This window comes from Oncorhynchus masou, chromosome 5 (assembly GCF_036934945.1).
Source record: "Oncorhynchus masou masou isolate Uvic2021 chromosome 5, UVic_Omas_1.1, whole genome shotgun sequence".
In the NCBI taxonomy this organism is placed as follows: Eukaryota; Metazoa; Chordata; class Actinopteri; order Salmoniformes; family Salmonidae; genus Oncorhynchus; species Oncorhynchus masou.
In genome coordinates, this window is record NC_088216.1 from 8,584,894 (window position 1) to 8,603,696 (window position 18,803).

Genomic DNA, 18,803 nt, shown 5'->3' on the forward strand with positions numbered 1-18,803 from the left:
CCGGGTCATCAATAGGATGGTGGTACAACACCAGATCAGACTGTCTGGACCGGTCATCAATAGGATGGTGGTACTCACCAGATCAGACTGTCTGGACCCGGGTCATCAATAGGATGGTGGTACAACACCAGATCAGACCATCTGGACCCGGGTCATCAATAGGATGGTGGTACAACACCAGATCAGACTGTCTGGACCGGGTGATCAATAGGATGGTGGTACAACACCAGATCAGACTGTCTGGACCCGGGTCATCAATAGGATGGTGGTACAACACCAGATCAGACCGTCTGGACCGGGTCATCAATAGGATGGTGGTACAACACCAGATCAGACCATCTGGACCCAGGTCATCAATAGGATGGTGGTACAACACCAGATCAGACTGTCTGGACCGGGTCATCAATAGGATGGTGGTACTCACCAGATCAGACTGTCTGGACCCGGGTCATCAATAGGATGGTGGTACAACACCAGATCAGACCATCTGGACCCGGGTCATCTATAGGATGGTGGTACAACACCAGATCAGACCGTCTGGACCCGGGTCATCAATAGGATGGTGGTACAACACCAGATCAGACTGTCTGGACCGGGTCATCAATAGGATGGTGGTACAACACCAGATCAGACTGTCTGGACCGGGTCATCAATAGGATGGTGGTACAACACCAGATCAGACTGTCTGGACCCGGGTCATCAATAGGATGGTGGTACAACACCAGATCAGACTGTCTGGACCCGGGTGATCAATAGGATGGTGGTACAACACCAGATCAGACCATCTGGACCCGGGTCATCAATAGGATGGTGGTACAACACCAGATCAGACTGTCTGGACCCGGGTCATCAATAGGATGGTGGTACTCACCAGATCAGACTGTCTGGACCCGGGTCATCAATAGGATGGTGGTACAACACCAGATCAGACCGTCTGGACCCGGGTCATCAATAGGATGGTGGTACAACACCAGATCAGACTGTCTGGACCCGGGTCATCTATAGGATGGTGGTACAACACCAGATCAGACTGTCTGGACCAGGTCATCAATAGGATGGTGGTACTCACCAGATCAGACTGTCTGGACCCGGGTCATCAATAGGATGGTGGTACAACACCAGATCAGACTGGCTGGACCCAGGTCATCAATAGGATGGTGGTACAACACCAGATCAGACTGTCTGGACCCGGTCATCAATAGGATGGTGGTACAACACCAGATCAGACTGTCTGGACCCGGGTGACAATAGGATGGTGGTACAACACCAGATCAGACTGTCTGGACCCGGTCATCAATAGGATGGTGGTACTCACCAGATCAGACTGTCTGGACCGGGTCATCAATAGGATGGTGGTACAACACCAGATCAGACCGTCTGGACCCGGGTCATCAATAGGATGGTGGTACAACACCAGATCAGACCGTCTGGACCCAGGTCATCAATAGGATGGTGGTACAACACCAGATCAGACTGTCTGGACCGGGTCATCAATAGGATGGTGGTACAACACCAGATCAGACTGTCTGGACCCGGTCATCAATAGGATGGTGGTACAACACCAGATCAGACTGTCTGGACCCGGGTCATCAATAGGATGGTGGTACAACACCAGATCAGACTGTCTGGACCCAGGTCATCAATAGGATGGTGGTACAACACCAGATCAGACCGTCTGGACCCGGGTCATCAATAGGATGGTGGTACAACACCAGATCAGACTGTCTGGACCCGGGTCATCAATAGGATGGTGGTACTCACCAGATCAGACTGTCTGGACCCAGGTCATCAATAGGATGGTGGTACAACACCAGATCAGACTGTCTGGACCGGGTCATCAATAGGATGGTGGTACTCACCAGATCAGACTGTCTGGACCCGGGTCATCAATAGGATGGTGGTACAACACCAGATCAGACCATCTGGACCCGGGTCATCAATAGGATGGTGGTACAACACCAGATCAGACTGTCTGGACCGGGTCATCAATAGGATGGTGGTACAACACCAGATCAGACTGTCTGGACCCGGGTCATCAATAGGATGGTGGTACAACACCAGATCAGACCATCTGGACCCGGGTCATCAATAGGATGGTGGTACAACACCAGATCAGACTGTCTGGACCCGGGTCATCAATAGGATGGTGGTACAACACCAGATCAGACTGTCTGGACCCGGGTCATCAATAGGATGGTGGTACAACACCAGATCAGACCGTCTGGACCCGGGTCATCAATAGGATGGTGGTACAACACCAGATCAGACTGTCTGGACCCGGGTCATCAATAGGATGGTGGTACAACACCAGATCAGACTGTCTGGACCCGGTCATCAATAGGATGGTGGTACTCACCAGATCAGACTGTCTGGACCCGGGTCATCAATAGGATGGTGGTACAACACCAGATCAGACCATCTGGACCGGGTCATCAATAGGATGGTGGTACAACACCAGATCAGACTGTCTGGACCCGGGTCATCAATAGGATGGTGGTACAACACCAGATCAGACCGTCTGGACCCGGGTCATCAATAGGATGGTGGTACAACACCAGATCAGACTGTCTGGACCCAGGTCATCAATAGGATGGTGGTACTCACCAGATCAGACTGTCTGGACCCGGGTCATCAATAGGATGGTGGTACAACACCAGATCAGACTGGCTGGACCCAGGTCATCAATAGGATGGTGGTACAACACCAGATCAGACTGTCTGGACCCGGTCATCAATAGGATGGTGGTACAACACCAGATCAGACTGTCTGGACCCGGGTGACAATAGGATGGTGGTACAACACCAGATCAGACTGTCTGGACCCGGGTCATCAATAGGATGGTGGTACTCACCAGATCAGACTGTCTGGACCCGGGTCATCAATAGGATGGTGGTACAACACCAGATCAGACCGTCTGGACCTGGGTCATCAATAGGATGGTGGTACAACACCAGATCAGACCGTCTGGACCCAGGTCATCAATAGGATGGTGGTACAACACCAGATCAGACTGTCTGGACCCGGGTCATCAATAGGATGGTGGTACAACACCAGATCAGACTGTCTGGACCCGGGTCATCAATAGGATGGTGGTACAACACCAGATCAGACTGTCTGGACCCGGGTCATCAATAGGATGGTGGTACAACACCAGATCAGACTGTCTGGACCCAGGTCATCAATAGGATGGTGGTACAACACCAGATCAGACCGTCTGGACCCGGGTCATCAATAGGATGGTGGTACAACACCAGATCAGACTGTCTGGACCCGGGTCATCAATAGGATGGTGGTACTCACCAGATCAGACTGTCTGGACCCAGGTCATCAATAGGATGGTGGTACAACACCAGATCAGACTGTCTGGACCCGGGTCATCAATAGGATGGTGGTACTCACCAGATCAGACTGTCTGGACCCGGGTCATCAATAGGATGGTGGTACAACACCAGATCAGACCATCTGGACCCGGGTCATCAATAGGATGGTGGTACAACACCAGATCAGACTGTCTGGACCCGGGTCATCAATAGGATGGTGGTACAACACCAGATCAGACTGTCTGGACCCGGGTCATCAATAGGATGGTGGTACAACACCAGATCAGACCATCTGGACCCGGGTCATCAATAGGATGGTGGTACAACACCAGATCAGACTGTCTGGACCCGGGTCATCAATAGGATGGTGGTACAACACCAGATCAGACCGTCTGGACCGGGTCATCAATAGGATGGTGGTACAACACCAGATCAGACTGTCTGGACCCGGGTCATCAATAGGATGGTGGTACAACACCAGATCAGACTGTCTGGACCCGGGTCATCAATAGGATGGTGGTACTCACCAGATCAGACTGTCTGGACCCGGTCATCAATAGGATGGTGGTACAACACCAGATCAGACCATCTGGACCCGGGTCATCAATAGGATGGTGGTACAACACCAGATCAGACTGTCTGGACCCGGTCATCAATAGGATGGTGGTACAACACCAGATCAGACCGTCTGGACCGGGTCATCAATAGGATGGTGGTACAACACCAGATCAGACTGTCTGGACCCAGGTCATCAATAGGATGGTGGTACAACACCAGATCAGACTGTCTGGACCGGGTCATCAATAGGATGGTGGTACAACACCAGATCAGACCGTCTGGACCGGGTCATCAATAGGATGGTGGTACAACACCAGATCAGACTGTCTGGACCGGGTCATCAATAGGATGGTGGTACAACACCAGATCAGACTGTCTGGACCGGTCATCAATAGGATGGTGGTACAACACCAGATCAGACCATCTGGACCCGGGTCATCAATAGGATGGTGGTACAACACCAGATCAGACTGTCTGGACCCGGTCATCAATAGGATGGTGGTACAACACCAGATCAGACTGTCTGGACCGGGTCATCAATAGGATGGTGGTACAACACCAGATCAGACTGTCTGGACCCGGGTCATCAATAGGATGGTGGTACAACACCAGATCAGACTGTCTGGACCCGGGTCATCAATAGGATGGTGGTACAACACCAGATCAGACCGTCTGGACCCGGGTCATCAATAGGATGGTGGTACAACACCAGATCAGACTGTCTGGACCCGGTCATCAATAGGATGGTGGTACTCACCAGATCAGACCGTCTGGACCAGGTCATCAATAGGATGGTGGTACAACACCAGATCAGACTGTCTGGACCCGGGTCATCTATAGGATGGTGGTACAACACCAGATCAGACTGTCTGGACCCGGGTCATCAATAGGATGGTGGTACAACACCAGATCAGACCGTCTGGACCAGGTCATCAATAGGATGGTGGTACAACACCAGATCAGACTGTCTGGACCCGGGTCATCAATAGGATGGTGGTACAACACCAGATCAGACCGTCTGGACCCGGGTCATCAATAGGATGGTGGTACAACACCAGATCAGACTGTCTGGACCCGGGTCATCAATAGGATGGTGGTACAACACCAGATCAGACCGTCTGGACCCAGGTCATCAATAGGGTGGTGGTACAACACCAGATCAGACCATCTGGACCCGGGTCATCAATAGGATGGTGGTACAACACCAGATCAGACTGTCTGGACCCGGGTCATCAATAGGATGGTGGTACAACACCAGATCAGACTGTCTGGACCCAGGTCATCAATAGGATGTGAGTTGGCTCCTCCAGGCAATGGGGGATTCATCACATCACCAGAGACTGGATAGAGATAACATAGTGGACTGGTAGCGATAACATAGTGGACTGGTAGAGATAACATAGTGGACTGGTTAGAGATAACATAGTGGACTGGGTAGAGATAACATAGTGGACTGGTAGAGATAACATAGTGGACTGGTAGAGATAACATAGTGGACTGGTAGAGATAACATAGTGGACTGTTAGAAGTAACATAGTGGACTGGGTAGAGATAACATAGTGGACTGGGTAGAGATAACATAGTGGACTGGTAGAGATAACATAGTGGACTGGGTAGAGATAACATAGTGGACTGGGTAGAGATAACATAGTGGACTGGTAGAGATAACATAGTGGACTGATAGAGATAACATAGTGGACTGGTAGAGATAACATAGTGGACTGGTAGAGATAACATAGTGGACTGGGTAGAGATAACATAGTGGACTGGGTAGAGATAACATAGTGGACTGGTAGAGATAACATAGTGGACTGGTAGAGATAACATAGTGGACTGTTAGAGATAACATAGTGGATTGGTAGAGATAACATAGTGGACTGGTAGAGATAACATAGTGGACTGGTAGAGATAACATAGTGGACTGGTAGAGATAACATAGTGGACTGGTAGCGATAACATAGTGGACTGGTAGAGATAACATAGTGGACTGGTAGAGATAACATAGTGGACTGGTAGAGATAACATAGTGGACTGGTAGAGATAACATAGTGGACTGGTAGCGATAACATAGTGGACTGGTAGAGATAACATAGTGGACTGGTAGAGATAACATAGTGGATTGGTAGAGATAACATAGTGGACTGGTAGAGATAACATAGTGGACTGGTAGAGATAACATGGTGGACTGGTAGAGATAACAAAGTGGACTGGTAGAGATAACATAGTGGACTGGTAGAGATTACATAGTGGATTGGTAGAGATAACATAGTGGACTGGTAGAGATAACATAGTGGACTGGTAGAGATAACATGGTGGACTGGTAGAGATAACAAAGTGGACTGGTAGAGATAACATAGTGGACTGGTAGAGATAACATAGTGGACTGGTAGAGATAACATAGTGGATTGGGTAGAGATAACATAGTGGACTGTTAGAGATAACATAGTGGACTGGTAGAGATAACATAGTGGACTGGTAGAGATAACATAGTGGACTGTTAGAGATAACATAGTGGACTGGTAGAGATAACATAGTGGATTGGTAGAGATAACATAGTGGACTGGTAGAGATAACATAGTGGACTGGTAGAGATAACATAGTGGACTGGTAGAGATAACATAGTGGATTGATAGAGATAACATAGTGGACTGGTAGAGATAACATAGTGGACTGGTAGAGATAACATAGTGGACTGGTAGAGATAACATAGTGGACTGGTAGAGATAACATAGTGGACTGGTAGAGATAACATAGTGTACTGGGTAGAGATAACATAGTGGACTGGTAGAGATAACATAGTGGACTGGTAGAGATAACATAGTGGATTGGTAGAGATAACATAGTGGACAGGTAGAGATAACATAGTGGACAGGTAGAGATAACATAGTGGACAGGTAGAGATAACATAGTGGACTGGTATGTAAATATGCCATTTTTTGTTATTTAGTGGATTGGGTTACTAGTCCAACGCTCTAACCACTAGGCTACTCTGCCACCCCATGAATGAGGAGAGCTAAATGATTCTTGCAGTATTTAATGAGGAAAGCTAAATGATTCTTGCAGGGTTGAATGAGGAAAGCTAAATGATTCTTGCAGTATTTAATGAGGCAAGCTAAATGATTCTTGCAGGATTGAATGAGGACAGATAAATTATTCTTGCGGTATTGAATGAGAACAGCTAGCTAGTACACTTTCAATAATGTGCAGTCTGCAATATGACTGGCAGTATGGTCGTGTGTGATGTAACGTCAGGCCTAGGTATGAATGTATCAGTGGAGGCTCCTCAGAGGAGAAAGGGGAGGACGATCCTCAGTGAAATTCATTTAAAAGAACAACAACATGTTTCACATTAAAGTTATCCTTTTTAGATAAAAAAAATACACACTAAATATATATTCACGTCACCAAATAATTGATTAAAACACACTGTTTAGCAATGAAGTTCTACAGTAGCCTCAACGGCACTCTGTAGGGTAGCACCATGGTGTAGCCGCAGGACAGCTAGTTTCCGTCCTCCTCTGGGTACATTTGACTTCAATACAAAACCCAGGAGGCTCATGGTTCTCAAGCCCTTCCATAGACTTACACAGTAATTATGACAACTTCTGGAGGACATCCTCCAACCTATCAGAGCTCTTGCAGCATGAACTGACATGTTGTCCAACCAATGATAGGATCAGAGAATGTATCTAGTACTGAAAGCAAAAGCTACATCAACAGCACTGCAGTGCATCAAACGTGGTGAGTAGTTGACTCAAAGAGAGAGAGAGGACAATGGTTTAGCAGTTTTGAACAAATACATTTCTTTAAAAATGAAGAAGAGAGAGAGCTATATTTTGTTGTATTTTTTTCACTTTCACTTAGCCTCTACAACTACACCCAGAAAATGTATACCAATTATAGCACCACCCAAAAGGGCACTTTAGAGACTGGTAGGGCAAAGAGGCATTTGCTCTACACAGGGAGAACCCCATCTGCCACTGCTTCATTTGGCTGCTCACTTCAATAGCCCATATGCCACTGGGTGAGATAATTTTTCATTGTTTTTGGGCAGATGCGTCTTGGCCGATTTAGCTCGGGAATATGCTACAATCGGCGATCTGTCTCCTAATCCTGTCTAATGGGCAGGTCAGCCCTGGAGGGACGAATTGGCTGTAAGAAGTAAGAAAGAACATAGCATCTGATTGTTTTTAAATTACTTCTTATGACATGGTTTAACAGAATAAACGATGTCGTGGAGATTTTTCCAATCTGCGTTACCCACTTCAGTCAGCAGAGAGCGATATGAGTCTTTCAGGTGATGCTGCTTGCGTGACGTAAAATCTATTGGACGGAACTGGAGGCTTCTTCAACAGCGACAAAAAGCTTCTGATTCAACCAACGCTGTGGTTTCATGGCGAACATAAAACCGAACACTTTAGACTATTGTTGTGTGTATTAATGTCAGTGTTTGCTTGTTAAATTAAATGCGCCAATTTGTTAAATTGAGAACGTTACTGCACTAGGCTAATCGCTAATGCGAGCTAGCTAGCTAACATCCCGACCATGAGCTCACGAAGATATTCGGAGAAAGAAGCTCTAGGGCTGAACATCATCGTAAAAGAAGAAGAGGAAGAAGCTTTAAGAATAAAAAAGGAAGAAGAGGAGGAGACTGTCACATTAGAAGAAGAGGTGGATATGACAGTGAAAGAAGAGAAAGTACCTTTTTTAGAAAAAGACGAAGAGGAGATAGGTTTCAGAATCAAAAAGGAGGAAGATGCCGTAACATTAAAAGAAGAAAATGTAGTGAAAGAACTTCTTGGAGTAAAAGAGGAAGAGGAGGCTTTCTCAATTAAAGAGGAGGAAGACGTTTTGGGAGTGAAAGAGGAGGAGGCTGTAGATCAGACTACCACCAGTGAGTACTGTCTTAAAAACAGGGGCACAATGCAGTTCTTGAACTAATGTGGGGTTTTAAAGGGGCATTCTACTGAAGTTCTACACTTTAATATGTTGTTCAGTACTGTAGGACATGTTTAAGGGGCAATCTGCCATTGGTTCATATATTTTTGGGACTTTTAAATGTATACATTTATTCAGTTATCCATGTGTTCTATTAAACCGTACGTCATCTAATAACACACTTTTAAAACTCTAGGGGCATCATTTCTACTTAAAATTTCAAAGGGACACAAAACGCACTCATTTCGTGGAACGACCCTTTTACAATTACATCATAAACAATATTTTATAAAATGATGATGAAAGTGGACATTCTGGCTCTGTTTAGACATTCATGCCTCTTGTAAGACTCTGTGATTGCAAAAGAAAATCATAAGTTTACCATCTGTTTGATGTTCTCATTCACACAGGAGAGAGACATGACTATGGTGGATCCTCTGGGGAGCCTCAACAACATCCTGATGCTGACGAGGAAGAGAAGAGTCTCTCCAGATCAGAACACCAGATGGTACAGCTTGGTCTGGTTGAGCATACAGCTTGCTCTATCGTGCTCTGGGCTGGGTTTCTGTAAACCACTTCATGACAACAGTGACATCAGCATCCATAATGATATGTGTCTGTGTCCCCTCTTTATGGTTACTAGGACAACGCAAGCCCTTCCTCCCTCCCAGAGTCCCTGTATCGTACCTCTCCTGGTAGCACCTTACTGCTGGGTATGAAGAGGTTGTCTGTGCTGCTGGTGGACTGCAGGAAAACAACGGGGCTGAGTGGAACTGTGAGAGGAGGAGAAGAGGAGAAAGGATCAGATTTGACACATCAGAGTAAGTGCTGTAGTTTAGTTTGAACAAATACAATAGATCTGCCCACTGGTATCTGTTACCAGGACAACCAGCAGAGTTCTGTTAGTTGACAGGAAGATAGACTGGCATCTGTTACCAGACTACAGACTGACTAGCTACCACGTGGACAGACTGACTACTACCACATGGACAGACTGACTACTACCTCGTGGCCAGACTGACTAGCTACCACGTGGACAGACTGACTAGCTACTACGTGGACAGACTGACTACTATCACTACTACCTCGTGGCCAGACTGACGACTACCTCGTGGCCAGACTGACTACTACCACGTGGCCAGACTGACTAGTACCACGTGGCCAGACTGACTAGTACCACTTGGCCAGACTGACTAGCTACCACATGGACAGACTGACTACTCCCTCATGCACATACTTCATTAGTGTGTTTGTATCAGACTGACTACTACCACATGGACAAATAAACTTCTTGTTAATCCAACCGCTGTGTCAGATTTCAAGAAGGCTTTACGGCGAAAGCAAATCATGCGATTATCTGAGAACAGCAGGCAAGTCATTACAAACAGTAACTAGCCAAGTAGAGGATTAACAAAAGTCAGAAATAGCGATAAAATGTATCACTTACCTTTGATGATCTTCATATGGTTGCACTCCCAAGACTCCATGTTACACAATAAATGTTCGTTTTGCTCGATAAAGTCCCTCTTTATATTCAAAAACCTCCATTTTGTTGGTGCGTTTTGTAATCAATAATATTTCAACCGGACAAAAGCTTAATTAATAGAAAAGGAGAAACAAGAAAGGCGCGCTCCCGATCGCGTTCTGGACTCATGTCTGGAAATTTCCACTGTCTTCCCATTGAAAGGATCTCCCTCCTTCTGTATTTTAGATTTTTAATTCGATCATATCTTCCGGTAACCCAATGTGATACGGAATCGCTACTATTTTTAACACATTCAAGAACCTCCAGAAGCTAACCAGCTAATTAGCTACAAGCTATTTAATCATTTTTAGCCACTGCGGCTTTTACCTTCTGCACAGACACCGGCCCTGTTCTTAGCCTGGATATTACTCGCCAATCTACCAGTATCGGACTGTCTCTCCACAACAACTCCGGATTCCTGCCGTAATCCCTGAGCCACTACTTCTGATCCTCACAGCTATCTTGCACCCTCCGTGGCACCCAGTACCGAAGCTATCCCTGAGACCAACCTCCCGGCCTACTCAGCTGTTTACCCAAACCCCACTCATACACGGCTAGTACCCAATACCCCACCGGATCCTTGCTGTAAACTCTGGACCTTGGCACCGGATCACCGATGCTACCGATTGGCTATAGTGGCTGACGCCACTGCCACGAAGCTATTACCAGTTAGCCGTGAGCCAGGCATATCTCCCGGCTAGCAAACAAAATTCTACAATACATCTTTCGCCATCTGGCTTGGATTCTCTGTCGACACGGCGCCTCGCCGCTCCACCACGTCTGGTCTGCCGCTGTTCCTTCAGCCGGCCTCCGTCTGAGCAGACCATCCCCGGGCGACTAACTTTAAACGCTGCATGCTGGCGTAGTGGCGGCTCCCCTGTTCTATCTACTGCTGCCCCCTGGACACTATGATCACTTGGCTACATAGCTGATGCCTGCTGGACACTATGATCACTTGGCCACATAGCTGATGCCTGCTGGACACTATAATCACTTGGCCACATAGCTGATGCCTGCTGGACACTATGATCACTTGGCTACATAGCTGATGCCTGCTGGACACTGATCACTTGGCCACATAGCTGATGCCTGCTGGACACTATGATCACTTGGCCACATAGCTGATGCCTGCTGGACACTATGATCACTTGGCTACATAGCTGATGCCTGCTGGACACTATGATCACTTGGCTACATAGCTGATGCCTGCTGGACACTGATCACTTGGCTACATAGATGATGCCCCCTGGACACTATGATCACTTGGCTACATAGCTGATGCCTGCTGGACTGTCCATTAATCACGGTACTCCATTCTGTTGATTTGTGTTTTATCTGTCGGCCCCAGCCGCGAACTCAGGCTCTGTGTGTAGTTAATCCGACACTCTCTGCCTTGTCATCACCATTTTACCTGCTGTTGTTGTGTTAGCTGACTACCTGTTGTTGTCTCACCTGTTGTTTTAGCTAGCTCTCCCAATCAAGACCTGCGATTACTTTATGCCTTGTTGTATGTCTCTCTCAAATATCAATATACCTTGTATACTGTTGTTCAGGTTAGTTATCATTGTTCTAGTTTACAATGGAGCCCCTAGTTCCACTCCTCATACCTCCTTTGTCCCACCTCCCACACATGCGGTGACCTCACCCATTATAACCAGCATGTACAGAGATACAACCTCTCTTATCATCACCCAGTGCCTGGGCTTACCTCCGCTCTACCCGCACCCCCACATACCCCTGTCTGCACATTATGCCCTGAATATATTCTACCACGCCCATAATTCTGCTCCTTTTATTCCTTGTCCCCAATGCTCTAGGCGACCAGTTTTGATAGCCTTTAGCCGCACCCTCATCCTACTCCTCCTCTGTTCCTCAGGTGATGTGGAGGTAAACCCAGGCCCTGCATGTCCCCAGGCAACCTCATTTGTTGACTTCTGTGATCGAATAAGCCTTGGTTTCATGCAAGCCTCCTCCCTAAGTTTGTTTTACTCACTGCTTTAGCACACTCTGCCAACCCTGATGTCCTTGCCGTGTCTGAATCCTGGCTTAGGAAGGCCACCAAAAATTCTGAGATTTCCATACCCAACTATAACACTTTCCGTCATGAAAGAACTGCTAAAGGGGGAGGAGTTGCAGAGTTCTGTCATACTTTCCAGGTCTATGCCCAAACAGTTCAAACTTCTAATTTTAAAAATGAATGCCTCCAGAAATAAGTCTCTCACTGTTGCCGCCTGCTACCGACCCCCCTCAGCTCCCAGCTGTGCCCTGGACACCATCTGTGAATTGATCGCCCCCCCATCTAGCTTCAGAGTTTGTTCTGTTAGGTGACCTAAACTGGGATATGCTTAACACCCCGGCAGTCCTAGCTAGATGCCCTCAATCTCACACAAATCATCAAGGAGCCCACCAGGTACAACCCTAAATCCGTAAACATGGGCACCCTAATAGACATTTTCCTGACCAACTTGCCCTCCAAATACACCTCTGCTGTCTTCAATCAGGATCTCAGCGGTCACTGCCTCATTGCCTGTATCTGCTACGGGTCCGCGGTCAAACGACCACCCCTCATCACTGTCAAATGCTCCCTAAAACACTTCTGTGAGCAGGCCTTTCTAATCGACCTGGCCCGGGTATCCTGGAAGGATATTGACCTCATCCCGCCAGTTGAGGATGCCTGGTCATTCTTTAAAAGTAACTTCCTCTCCATCTTAGACAAGCATGCTCCGTTCAAAAAATACAGAACTAAGAACAGATATAGCCCTTGGTTCACTCCAGACCTGACTTCCCTCGACCAGCACAAAAACATCCTGTGGCGGACTGCAATAGCATCGAATAGTCCCCGCGATACGCAACTGTTCAGGGAACCAATACAAACAGCCAGTCAGGAAAGCAAAGGCCAGCTTTTTCAAGCAGAAATTTGCATCCTGTAGCTCTAACTCCAAAAAGTTCTGGGACACTGTAAAGTCCATGGAGAACAAGAGCACCTCCTCCCAGCTGCCCACTGCACTGAGGCTAGGTAACGCGGTCACCACCGATAAATCCGTGATTATCGAAAACTTCAACAAGCATTTCTCAACGGCTGGCCATGCCTTCCTCCTGGCTACTCCAACCTCGGCCAACAGCTCCCCCCCGCACGGCTACTCGCCCAAGCCTCCCCAGCTTCTCCTTTACCCAAATCCCGATAGCAGATGTTCTGAAAGAGCTGCGAAACCTGAACCCATACAAATCAGCTGGGCTTGGCAATCTGGACCCTCTATTTCTGAAACTGTCCACCGCCATTGTTGCAACCCCTATTACCAGCCTGTTCAAACTCTCCTTCGTATCATCCGAGAGCCCCAAGGATTGGAAAGCTGCCGCGGTCATCCCCCTCTTCAAAGGGGGAGACACCCTGGACCCAAACTGTTACAGACCTATATCCATCCTGCCCTGCCTATCTAAGGTCTTCAAAAGCCAAGTCAACAAACAGATCACTGACCATCTCGAATCCCACCGTACCTTCTCCGCTGTGCAATCCGGTTTCCGAGCCGGTCACAGGTGCACCTCAGCCACGCTCAAGGTACTAAACGATATCATAACCACCATCGATAAACTACTGTGCAGCCGTCTTCATCAACCTGGCCAAGGCTTTCAACTCTGTCAATCACCATATTCTTATTGGCAGACTCAGTAGCCTCGGTTTTTCTAATGACTGCCTTGCCTGGTTCACCAACTACTTTGCAGACAGAGTTCAGTGTGTCAAACCGGAGGTCCTGTTTTCCGGTCCTCTGGCCGTCTCTATGGGGGTACCACAGGGTTCAATTCAAAGCCTCCTTCACTCACGCCGCCAAATTGATCCTAGTAAAACTGACTATCCTACCAATCCTAGACTTCGGCGATGTCATCTACAAAATAGCTTCCAATACTCTACTCAGCAAACTGGATGCAGTTTATCACAGTGCCATCCGTTGTTACGAAAGCACCTTATACCACCCACCACTGCGACCTGTATGCTCGAGTCGGCTGGCCCTCGCTATACGTTCGTCGCCAGACCCACTGGCTCCAGGTCATCTACAAGTCTATGCTAGGTAAAGCTCCGCCTTATCTCAGTTCACTGGTCACGATGGCAACACCCACCCGTAGCACGCGCTCCAGCAGGTGTATCTCACTGATCATCCCTAAAGCCAAAACCTCATTTGGCTGCCTTTCCTTCCAGTTCTCTGCTGCCTGCGACTGGAACGAATTGCAAAAATCTCTGAAGTTGGAGACTTTTCTCCCACAACAACTTTAAACATCTGCTATCTGAGCAGCTAACCGATCGCTGCAGCTGTACATAGGTAAATTGGGTGGGCTATATACCGATGGACTATCTCATCCCCATACTGTTTTTATTTTATTTACTTTACTTTTCTGCTCTTTTGCACACCAGTATCTCTACCTGCACATGTTCATCTGATCAGTTATCACTCCAGTGTTAATCTACTAAATTGTAATTATCCGCCTACCTCCTCATGCCTTTTGCACACAATGTATATAGATTATTTTTTTTCTACTATGTTATTGACTTGTTTATTGTTTATTCCATGCGTAACTCTGTGTTGTTGTCTATTCACACTGCTATGCTTTATTTTGGCCAGGTCGCAGTTGCAAATGAGAACTAGTTCTCAACTAGCCTACCTGGTTAAATAAAGTTGAAATAATAAAATACAAACTGGGTCCTAAGTCTTTATATGGTGGATAGGCTTTCAATTGAAAAACAGCCTTTCCAAATAATAGTACTCCCTGGTTGGATTCTCCTCGCCTGCCATATCAGTTCTGTTATACTCACAGACATTATTTTAACAGTTTTGGAAACTTTAGTGTTTTCTATCCACATCTACCAATTATATGCTTGAAAGGATCCGATTTAACTCATCACAGTAAGTGCTGTAGTTTCGTTTGAACAAATAATATAGATCTGCCCTCTGGTATCTGTTACCAGGACAACCAGCAGAGTTCTGTTAGTTCTGGGATCGAACCCGGGTCTGTAGTGATATGTCTACCATTTCCTATATGTCTACCATTTCGTGTAGCCCGTTAGCGATGCTAATGTCTTCAGGTAGACTGTGCTAATGCTAGTGCTAATGTCTTCAGGTAGACTGTGCTAATGCTAGTGCTAATGTCTTCAGGTAGACTGTGCTAATGCTAGTGCTAATGTCTTCAGGTAGACTGTGCTAATGCTAGTGCTAATGTCTTCAGGTAGACTGTGCTAGTGCTAATGTCTTCAGGTAGACTGTGCTAATGCTAGTGCTAATGTCTTCAGGTAGACTGTGCTAATGCTAGTGCTAATGTCTTCAGGTCGACTGAAAGACAATTTAAAGGTAACCATAAAGGAGCCTACCTGCCAGAATCGTGATTATTTGCATCAATCCGGTGACTATTTTGTTTAAAAATACTCCCGTTGCAACACACGCATTCCAGACAGACTGGTGTCTGGTGGCACTTCAATTAAAGGGTAACGACACACACAAAAAATCACATTTTTCCCAGATCTCAAAAACGGCACTGTTGTGGTTGTCTCACCTAGCTACCTTAAGATGGATGCACTAACAAGTTACTCTGTATAGTGACCATACTATTCCCTTAAAGCCACGAAGTGTAAAATACATGGGTCATGTGAACAATGGAGCACATGCATCACATGCTAAGAGACAATGGAGCACATGCATCACATGCTAAGAGACAATGGAGCACATGCATCACATGCTAAGAGACAATGGAGCACATGCATCACATGCTAAGAGACAATGGAGCACATGCATCACATGCTAAGAGACAATGGAGCACATGCATCACATGCTAAGAGACAATGGAGCACATGCATCACATGCTAAGAGACAATGGAGCACATGCATCACATGCTAAGAGCACTTGCCTGTAAGTCTCTCTGGATAAGAGGGTCTGATAAATGACTAAAATGTATGTGGAGATTTCATTCAGGTCTCCCTGTTTTAACCACTCTGTTTGTCTTTGGCAGAAGAGAGACCCGACTCAGAGGAACCAGAGACGTCTGAACCAGCGAGACGACACCACTGTTACCAGTGTGGAAAGAGTTATACCCGTTTATGGAGCCTGAAAAACCATACGAGAACACATGCAGAGAAGAAGTCTTACAACTGCTCTCAGTGTGGAAAGAGTTTTAACCATTTAGGGAATCTTAAAAACCACAAGAGAACACACGCAGAGAAGAAGTCTTACAATTGCTCTCAGTGTGCAAAGAGTTTTACTCATTTATGTAACCTAAAATCGCATGAGAGACGACACACAGGAGATAAGCCTTACCAATGCTCTCAGTGTGGTAAGAGATTTATTGAGTCAACAGAACTGAAAGTTCATAAGAGAATACACACAGGGGAAAAACCATTCCAATGCTCTCAGTGTGTAAAGACATTTTCCCGACCAGGAGACCTGAAATCACACGAGAGAATACACACAGGGGAAAAACCGTACCACTGTTCCCATTGCGAAAAGAGCTTTGGCTGGTCAGGGACACTGAAAGAGCACGAGAGAATGCACACAGGAGAAAAGCCATTCCAATGTTCGCAGTGTGGAAAGGGTTTTGGCCAGTTACGGTACCTGAAAACACACGAGATGATTCACACAGGAGAGAAGCCTTTCCAGTGCTCTCAGTGTGGAAAGAGTTTTATCCTGTTAGTAAACCTGAAATCACATGAGAGAATACACACAGGGGAAAAGCCATACCATTGTTCCCATTGTGAAAAGAGTTTCAGCTGGTCAGGGACACTGAAAGAGCATGAGAGAATACACACAGGAGAAAAGCCATTCCAATGCTCTCAATGTGGAAAGGGTTTTACCCAGTCAGGGAGCCTGAAAATGCATGAGAGAATGCATACAGGAGAAAAGCCTTTCCATTGCTCCCAATGTGGAAAGAGTTTTACCCAATTAAGAAGCCTGAAAAGTCATGTGGTGACACACAAAGGAGGGTAGCCTCACCTCTGCTCCCAGTGTGGAAAGAGTTTTACCCAATTAAGAAGCCTGAAAAGTCATGTGGTGACACACAAAGGAGGGTAGCCTCACCTCTGCTCCCAGTGTGGAAAGAGTTTTACCCAATTAAGAAGCCTGAAAAGTCATGTGGTGACACACAAAGGAGGGTAGCCTCACCTCTGCTCCCAGTGTGGAAAGAGTTTTACCCAATTAAGGGTCCTGAAAGAGCATAAAATAATACATACACTCTTCATGTCACTAATTTTCAGAGGACCTGAAATCACATGAGAGAAAAGAGGCTGTGTTCTGATTTATGTATTTGGGCATCTAATGAAATCCATGAAATCTAATTTGTATATATGTAAAATCATACCCACAAATAGGCCTACATTTGTTTTTCTATTTTTCATCTTGAGGCATGTTCAGATTTGATCAAATGCATTTTCTATTTTGTTTTGATTATAAACTTTGATTGGATACAAACTATTAGCTCAAAAATCTTATAATTTGGATATTTCAAAATGTAACTTAACATATAGACGAATATAATTTGTTTTGTTTTCATTCTAACCTTGATTCTTTGAACTTTGAAACATCTTTCATTAATTTTTTTTGTTTTTCATTGAGTAAATGTGTAACTATTCATCAAGATAGAGAGGACTATGAAACTGATGACTTGTTCTGGTGAAATGTTTACATTTGAGTCATTTAGCAGACGCTCAAATCCAGGGCGATTTACAGGAGCTATTAGGGTTAAGTTCCTTGCTCAAGGAGCACATCAACAGATTTATCAGCTAATCGGCTGGGGGATTCAAACCATCGACCTTTCAGTTACTGGCCCAACACTAGACTACCTACCACCCTAAAGTCTTTCCTTGATTCCTTGCGTACTCCCCCCCTTACAAAACTCATTGGAGGAGATCTGAGATTATCTTATCCTCCTATATGACCAGAGAAGATGGAAAGAGAGGATGCTGGGAAATCAAGGAAAGACATGAGATCTTCACCCTAGTAGATTGCTGTTCTACTGATGGAGAATGGAACCACTAAAACAGGCACCATCTCAAGTCAATCCAGGCGACTTGTTTTGCCCCTGAACAAGGCAGTTAACCCACTGTTTCCCGGTAGGCTGTCATTGTAAATACGGATTTGTTCTTAACTGACTTCCCTAGTTAAATAAATGTTAAATAAAACATGTATAAATAAATATTTCAGGCTATGCCCACTGACGTCCAGAGTTTAAAAACATACAATGACATCAAGACATCCAGAGTTTAACAACACTGATCTTTTGCTACAAAGGCCCCTTTTTCTCTACAATTGGTAGTTACAGTCTTGTCCTAACGCTGCCACTCCCATACGGACTCAGAAGAGGCGAAGGTCGAGAACCCTGCGTCCTCCGAAACACGACCCCGCCAAGCCACACTGCTTCTTGACAAACTGCTCGCTTAACCAGGAAGCCAGCTGTACCAATGTGTAGGAGGAAACGCGTACAGCGGGCG

The 18,803-nt window shown here is 46.2% G+C and overlaps 1 protein-coding gene across 1 annotated transcript; it reads left to right on the forward strand.

The window, feature by feature from the left end:
- The first annotated feature begins 8,222 nt into the window (after positions 1 to 8,222).
- Positions 8,223 to 17,737, forward strand: LOC135532468 (zinc finger protein OZF-like). The gene is made up of 4 exons (XM_064959973.1): positions 8,223 to 8,772; positions 9,227 to 9,324; positions 9,460 to 9,637; positions 16,334 to 17,737. Exons 1-4 carry the CDS (start codon positions 8,424 to 8,426, stop codon positions 17,302 to 17,304), a joined length of 1,596 nt encoding a protein of 531 aa, XP_064816045.1. The 5' UTR covers positions 8,223 to 8,423; the 3' UTR covers positions 17,305 to 17,737.
- Positions 17,738 to 18,803: the final 1,066 nt, after the last annotated feature.